This window comes from Tupaia chinensis, unplaced genomic scaffold (assembly GCF_000334495.1).
Source record: "Tupaia chinensis unplaced genomic scaffold, TupChi_1.0 Scaffold139935_1, whole genome shotgun sequence".
NCBI lineage: Eukaryota > Metazoa > Chordata > Mammalia > Scandentia > Tupaiidae > Tupaia > Tupaia belangeri.
The window spans coordinates 3,180,917-3,189,098 of record NW_006199814.1 but is presented as its reverse complement, the minus strand read 5'-3'; the positions used below and the strand labels follow the sequence as shown (position 1 = coordinate 3,189,098).

The following is an 8,182-nucleotide window of genomic DNA, read 5'->3' as shown; positions in this document are numbered from 1 at the left end:
GCCACCGCCGACGGGCCAGCGGGGCGAGATGCGGCCGCTGCCGGAGCCCCTCTAACTTTATTGGGCGGAAGAAGAGGAGGAAGGGACTTTGAGCGACAGGGAGGGGGGATGCAGAGGTAGGTGGTGGTCTCCGGCCCGGGAACCCGAACACCCGTCAGAACTGATCTTTTCCCCAGCCCCCTCCCGGCTTGGTTCCCCTGTGCCCCCTTCTTCTAACTCCCACTCCTCCCAGAGACTCTGACTCTCAACTTGTGCTTTAACAGTTTTCCTCGCTGGTTTCAAATCAAAACTTCCCCGGGGTGGAGTTTGGGGGAGGGAAGCGGAGGGGGAGGAAATGTCCCGCAGGGGTGGTGTGCTCTTCTCTAAAAACATTTTTTTTTTTTCACCAGAAGCAGTCAGTTCCCTGCACCCAACACCCATCAGGCCTTCCTCCGTGCGCCCCGCGGGGCGGCGAGCTAGGCGGCCGCGCAGGCCAGCTGGGCTCCCCGGCCCAGGGTGAGTGTCTGCTTGCAAATTGCAAGCTTCTTTGTCATTGTCCTGTTTTTAAATGTGCTCCCACTTCTGATTTGGGCCGGGGCGGTGTTGGGGGGCGGAGGGTGGTGGTGTTGTGAAGACAAGAGTCCCAGCCGGTAGTTCTGAACTTTTGCACAGTTCGCGTTACCGGAGCAAGTTCTCCAGGATTCCTGCCTTAGATCAACAACCGGATTAGAGGGCGGGATCCTCTGCTCCCTGCACTCCAGCTTCCTTTGGTTGCGGAGAAACAAGATCGCTTTTTCCTTGAGCATATGCATTTCTGGGCCCGAGACTCAAAAGCTTGAGTTCTGAAACGCTTCTCTAGGTTTCTCGAGCTCTTGCGTCCTCCTCAGATCCAGGACTGCCGCTGCTCTGTCTCTGAACAAGCACGCACGCCTCGTTTGTCTCTTCTGTTTCTCGTGGGCTGCTCTGCAACCCGGCCGGTACCCCAGGTTTCTGTGACTGGTTGCTTAGGAATGGTTTGTGCGTATGATTTCAATAACTGTTTTGTTTTGAAATAAACATGCTTAAAAAAACACCGCTTTCCAAGAATTAATTAGCTCTTTTGTGTCCTTCCAAAGTGTAAACACCTACAGCCTGAAAAAGAAAATACTCTTGTTTCTGGGAAACTTTCATAACAAGTTTATAAACACGTTAGACAGCATCTTTCATCTCTTGAAGGTAATATACTTCAGGTTTCCATTGGTGACAGAGAGCAAGGGTCATACCTGTCTCATGAGTTTTATTCCAGCAGTAGGTCTGAGTTAAAAATGAGTTATGACACTGATACGAACTAAATAATGTTCCAGGACTTGAAATCCTATTTTATACTCTTGATTTTAAGCATGTCTCATAGTTTCCCCCTGTAATAAGAATGTAGTCAGTTTCTTGGGATTTTTTATTTTTAAGGCAGAAAACAGTGGAAAAGAAGTTAACTTAATGTTCAAGCCACAATAGATAAAAGCAGAAAACGTCCATGGTAAAATTAGAATGCTCTGGCATCCAGGGCTGTTAAATTGAATTACTTTTATCGTTGTTTTTCGCTTTGAAAGAATGACTCATTCTTTCTAAACAGAAAATAAAAATGATTAGCTGCAGAAAAATCAGAAAACTAGAAGGATAAACAATATGCTTTTCCCCGAACAGCTCATGTTCTACACACTGAATTGTCAACACAATCATTTTCCTGTCATTAGGCATGCCCTCAGTAGTCATATTGACTCATTGATGGACTGTTTATGCTTACACTTGAGCTGTTAATCACTATTGTTAAACAATGCTTATGTCAAACATCAACATTACACACCCAAGGAAAATGGTTTGATTTGGAAATAGTTAATATCTCCAATATCCAACTTTAATAGTATGTGTTTTAAAAATCAGCTAGAGGAACTCACAGGGTACTTGATACACCTGTGCAGTGTTACACTCCGTAATATCACATGATCTAATTGTAGGAAGCAGGACTTCAAAAATGGTCCAAAGTAGCATGTGTACTGGCACAACACACACGTTATCAGTGTGGAAACTCTTGGATTTTATTGTACTGGAAACTTGCCTTAGCTTCATAGTTCCATATTGCTTTTTTTATTAACTTAATTTTGACTTAAAACATTGTTTAAATAGGGATCAATTTAATTATAAATGTAATATAAAGTTGACTTCTGAAGATAGAATCCTCAGTATTTTGTTCAAACATGTGTCTTAAATTTCACAAAGTGTACTTAAAGAGGAAATACATTTGGAGTGAGCGGGTAAAAAGAGCTTTAAGATGCAGCTTCCCATCCTCGGATTGGTTTTATGGGTAGACATTTGTGAAGAGGCTTTGCTCACAGCGTATTCTAGTCCTAAGGCCTTCCTCAAGTTATTATCTCCTCTTCTTTCTGTCCTTGAGTTCTTTATCATCCTTTTTGAAGAAGAGGTTAGTAATCATTCTTTAATAGATTATGGCTGCTTAGTTCATTGAAACTTTATTTTAACTTGTATGTATTAAAGTCACTGGGGAAAAACTGAATGTTCTATGAAAGTTAACAGAAAATATCATTTCATGAAGAAGGATATAATCAAAACTTCCCTTGCAAACAAAGTTAAATGCATGCTGTATATGTATAAAGACATATAACGTATACACATGGAGTACTATGTTGTGGTAAGTTATTCACACAGTTTGAACCAAAGACACAGAACAGAGCCCTAAAGATGGAAGTAATTGTATGGATTCTATAGTCTAAACTCCTCCTCAGATCTTGAATTTTATTATGTGTGCTTCTAGATGGTGGATTGGAAACCTACAGTGGCCCATTGTAGGTATCGGCATTAAGAGTTAGTAAGAAAATTTTCCTCTGCCCCCTTAAAACTTCTGTATTTCTGTTGTGATTTAGCAGACTTTAGTATTGCTTTAAAAGCATTAAACAGCTTTACAGAGATTTCTATGTATTTGAAAATTGTCACAGGGAAGTCAATGAGTTCATATGCTCCAAGCTCTAAGAAGGAACCATGATGGGAGTCAGACAATAGGGAGCAGTGAGGATTTTGGAGAAATGGAGAGCTCACAGAACAAGAGACAACTTTCCTCAGTTCTTGCTAATTGTTACCATGGATTAATGTCTTCTAGTAAAGAGATTCTGTAAATATGGATTTTTATGTATTATCTTGCCATTTTTGAAAGTTGGCAACTAATTAAATACAATTTTTGTTCAGGCCAAACAAAATAATCACACCTGCAGACTGGATGTGACCTCTGAGCAGCTGATTTGTGATCTCTGTTAGAGACAATAGGAATTAAACATGTGATTTAAAACTTTGTCCCCACTCTTTATGACTAACTTCTGAAATACTGATTCATCCTCTCATGTAAAGTATCTATATAATTGTCTTGATAGATAGAGGACAATTTGGGCCATACTTATTTTTGTTTTGAGGGAGAATAGATCTTTCATATGTAGTTCCTCTAATTGTCATTTTTTTTTTTTTAACGATTAAGCATTTTAAAATTCACTGTGTTATCAAGCAACATTGAAAATGTATGTGTTTGTTCTTTGGTGCAACAGTTATTGTTGTCGAATCTATGTAATCAGAAGAGCCTTTTAATTAGGTACTTTATTTAAGTTTGCATTTTGTAATTAGATCTGAAGAAACTATTTAGTTCAACCTGGTAATTTTTTGGAAAAAGGGATAGAGTAGCAAAGAAATGACTTGCCTAAGATCTCATATCCAGTCAGTAGCAAGAAACCAGAGTTAAACAGGAATTAGAAAATGAATGATATGTCATTGTGATAATGAGCCTGAAGTAGAGGATCAGTAAGTACATTTTCGTGGGGACGGATACATTTTAAGATAATCGGCTTCGGATATTGTGAATCTCTTGAGCCTGTTCCCGTCTCTGTAGCATCTCTCCAGCCCCCACCACATTGCATTTGCCAAGATGTAGACAGTTGGACTCTGAGTGCTGGAATATACTTTAATGTGATAATGTGTGATTTAATGCACTTTTCTCTCTTGGGAGAGTCCTCTGAGACTATTAGGCGGACTTTTCATAGCAGGATGCAAAATGCCAGTGAAGTTAATTAAAAATAATCTAAAATAGAAGCTATGGAGAGAATCTTCAAGTTGAAATTTCCTAAGAAGAGCTTTGACTTAGAAGCTTAGCTGAGCTGTCAGGAGTGTATAGTGGCTAATCAGGTTTCCTTTTTGGGAAACCTGTTTATTTCAATTTATATAATGTATGCTTGTATATATCTATCTTCTTCTGCTTTTATCATATTGTTTTATGCTTTTGATTACATATGGCATTTCTCAAAATATGTCATCTTTAGACAGTTTCTATCCCTGGCTCTCAATTGGGGATGATTTTGCCCTCCGGGAGACATTTGGCACTAACTGGAGACGTTTGGTGGTCATTATACGGGAGTGTGTGGTGTGTGCTGCAGTATTCGGTAGGCGGAGACCAGGAATACTGCTACATCCTACAGTACAGCAAGGGAAACCCTCAACAAAGGGTGATCTGGCCCCAATGTCAATAGTGTTGAGGTCCAGAAACTCTGCTATCCTAATTTCTGGAGGCCACTGACATTTCTTTACTTCATTCCAGACTTACAGAATCAGAATCTTTGGCATTAGGACCCTAGAATCTGCATTTTGAACACATTCCACGCATTCTTTAACTCTAGCTGAGAATCACCATTTTAGAGTCTTTTATCGATAAAAGGATATATTATGTGGATAGACCTTTAAAAACAGTCTCTCTCTCTCTCTCTTTCTCTTATTGTTTTGAAAGGAAGCATTTCAAAGGCTTTTAAGAAGTTCCTTTATCGCGTTCCAAAATTTAAGTTGTATTCTTCCATATAAACCCTTGATTAGTGCTCTCCAAAATTTGTTTCACACACTCCACTTTGTTTCACATGCCTTCAAAATACTCCAGAGTCTTCATCTTCAATAAAATGTATTTACACAATTATATTTAATACAATTCAACATCTATTTTGAACATTATAAAATGAGTTCAAACGTGAAAATCACGAAGAATAAGATAATAAATAAATCGAATTTCAGTACTTTCTTTTGCCACCTTAGATACTCTTGTCTTGCTGCCTCACATTTCTCGTTGGAAACCCCGGCATATGGCAAACAAGGAAAGAAGGTCCCGATTTTCATATGAGTTGTATTCACTTGTAAGTTGTTTTGTTTTGTTTTTTGAGAGGTTTTAGCTATAGGGCACGTGCGCTTGCCAGACAGAGACAGAGAGACAGAAAGCGAGAAATCACCCCCCAGGGCGGATGGTCACGCCGCAATCCCTTCTCCTCCATTCTCCTCTTGGGATCTTGGGCACACATGCACACGCGCCCGCGTGAGTTTAAGCCACCGGGTCTGGGACTCGAACCGCGGTTGACTACGTGGGAGTCCAGTGACATAGCCATTACACTAACTGCTGGTCCTGTAGGTTGGACTTTGGAACCTGGAGTATACTTTCTAATAGAAACAGAGTGAAAAATTATATTTAGACCCATTAAAAAACTCAAAAGATTATTGGGAATTAAATTTTAATACTTTTTTTGTTGACAATGCTAAGTCATAACAAACATACCTTATATGGAAACCACATATAAATAACTGGTTTAAAACACTTATTGACTGTAAGTGCTTGAGGAAGGGCCAGGCTTAATTAGGAAAACCTAGGGATACTTATCTGGATATGGAAGACAATTTGGGGACATTCTTAAACACCTTATAACTTATCTTTCTAATTATTTTTTGTGTCTAAAGAAGCTAATTGTCATTTTCTAAGTTTAGTTATTGAAGTACAAGGATTATCAGCTGGGCATATCCAGTTTACTTTTCTAAGAAAAAGAATCAGATAAGTAAGAGAAAGAAGTAACTGAAAAACTAAGAAAGGTGTAAAGATGGAAGTGGGTAAAAAGGATGCATCTATAAAGTTAAGAAAGCCTTTGGAGAAGTTGAACTGTTTGAGTGAATAATTGTGAATAAAAGATTTTAAAGAATGACATGGTATGGGACCAGCAGTTAGCATAATGGCTATGTCGCTGGACTCCCACGTAGTTGACCGCGGTTCGAGCCCTGGACCTGGTGGCTTAAACTCACGCCGGGCACGTGTGCGTGCGTGTGCGTGCCCAAGATCCCGAGAGGAGAATGGAGGAGAAGGGATTGTGGCGTGGCCATCCCCCCTGGGGGGTGGTTTCCTGCTTTCTGTCTCTCTGTCTTTCTCTGTCTGTCTGGTGAGTGCATGCGCCCTATAGCAAAAAACCCTCTCAAAAAAAAAAAAAAGAATAACATAGTAGGAACTGAGCACATGACTGGTCATGAAGGAAATAGGAGCTATAGTAGAGGTACAAAGGAAGTGTGATGTCAGGACATGGAAGAGGGAAAAGTCTCTGGTGGAGGATTTGGAAGAACCTCAAGGACAAGTTTTGATTTGACTTAGACCAAGAGGCATGGCCCGTGGAGGTAGATGGTAGAAAGTCAGGCTTGAAAGGGATGATTACGGAATATTGAGTCACTCACTAAGAGGTATGGACTGTATGAAAGAGCAGAGCATGAAGGAGAGCTGTGAAGAACGTAGGCTAAAGTCATTCTGTTGGGAAGCTTGTGTATCCTTTCTGTAGCTAATGATGAGTCATTGAAGGTTCTTAAGAAGGACAGGACCAAATGGGTAATTTTAGGAGGTAAATCTGGTGGCAGTTCAGAAAAAAAAATGGCTTTGGAGGAAGTAGCAAGTAGAAGCAGTGATATTTAGAAGGCTACTATAATAGTCTGACAAATGAAGGGAGACTTTTAATGCCACTGGGAATGGAGTTGAAGAAATGGACTTAAGAATGTAACAGGCCAACTGTGGTGGCACAGCAGTACGTGACACTGCATGAGGCTGAGACATGTGGGAAGGTGGTTGATTCAATTAACAAGGTCTCTAGGTACATGTTAGGTGTGCATGTCCATGCCTGTGGTCTTGGCTGGCTGAGGTTGGGGTGGATTAAAATGTAAGGACCATGTTGGGAGTCTCTGTCTCTCCTTTCACGGAGGAAAGAAAGAAACTTTAAAAAAGTACAGTAGCAAAAATAGAGTGGGGCTCTACTCAGCCATGAGACTGTCTTGAGGGCATTGCTTTTTATTTACTTACCTTCCCCAAACCAAGAAAATGTCTGAATTTTGTTGAATTAAATTGATATGGTTGGGTAAAATATTTAACATGGAAGACGGCAGAAAAGTAGAAATTTAAGGTAATCCATAGTTTTTCATTATAGCATGATAGAAATAAATATCTATAATGTTTATCTATAATCTAGATATAATATAATATAATCTAGATATCTATATATCTATAGATATATATCTATAATCTATATCTTTTGGTTAGATTGATGCCAGGGAACTTATCTGTAGCCATGAGAGCAAATAGGCACTTGGAAAAGAGAGTTCGTAACCAGGAGAGTGCTGAGGATCAGACTCACAAACTAATAATTCACCCTAAAAGAGCTGATAGAGGGGTACAAGAGTGAGGAAGAGAGCTGAGGAGCAAATATTAGGGCATGGCTACACTTTATGGAGGGTGGGGGAGGGAACAATACAGATAAAGAGTTCATAATGAATGGTCATAGAAGAGTTGGAAATTTGGTATTTATGAAAGATGAGAAGAGTTGTTTCATTAGAGGAGCAAGATGTGTGGAGGGCTTCTCTTGGATGGCTGGATTGAGCCTGCTCACCACAAATTAATGGGAAGAAAACCAGAGGATAGGGAGAGAAGGAAGAGGAGAGGGGATGAAAGGGTGCAGTGGGTGTTTATACTTGAAAGAATAAAATTCTGGGAAGGGATGAGATGAAGAGACCAAGCTTAGAAATATACTTCTTTGAGATAGGAGTGGGACAAATAGATGGGTGATAACCTAGAGAAAATTCAATATGGAAGAGAACAATGAAAGATGTTGATCTTCCCAGTAGAGTAACATTCGCTGACATTATAAAGTAACATTTGCAAGGGAGATTAGGATGAATCAAGAAATTGGAGATGTGTGGAACAGATTGGGAGGCATGAAACATTCTAGTGGGAGTCAATTCAGAGGTGACAAAAGGGCTGCTTGGTGACACTGAGGGCTTAACTGAGAATGAATGGCATGAGTTCTGCTGGATAAGATCGCTGTGGTTGATTGCCTTTCTCAGC

At 40.0% G+C, this 8,182-nt stretch overlaps 1 protein-coding gene across 1 annotated transcript in view; it reads left to right on the top strand.

Moving 5' to 3' along the window:
- Positions 1-471: 471 nt before the first annotated feature.
- MDFIC (MyoD family inhibitor domain containing) overlaps positions 472-8,182 on the top strand; it is a gene marked incomplete at its 5' end in the record, with an annotated part of 95,467 nt that continues 87,756 nt past the window's right edge. Inside the window, 1 exon segment of the mRNA XM_014593215.2 lies at positions 472-495. Coding sequence (XP_014448701.1) covers positions 472-495 — 24 coding nt within the window.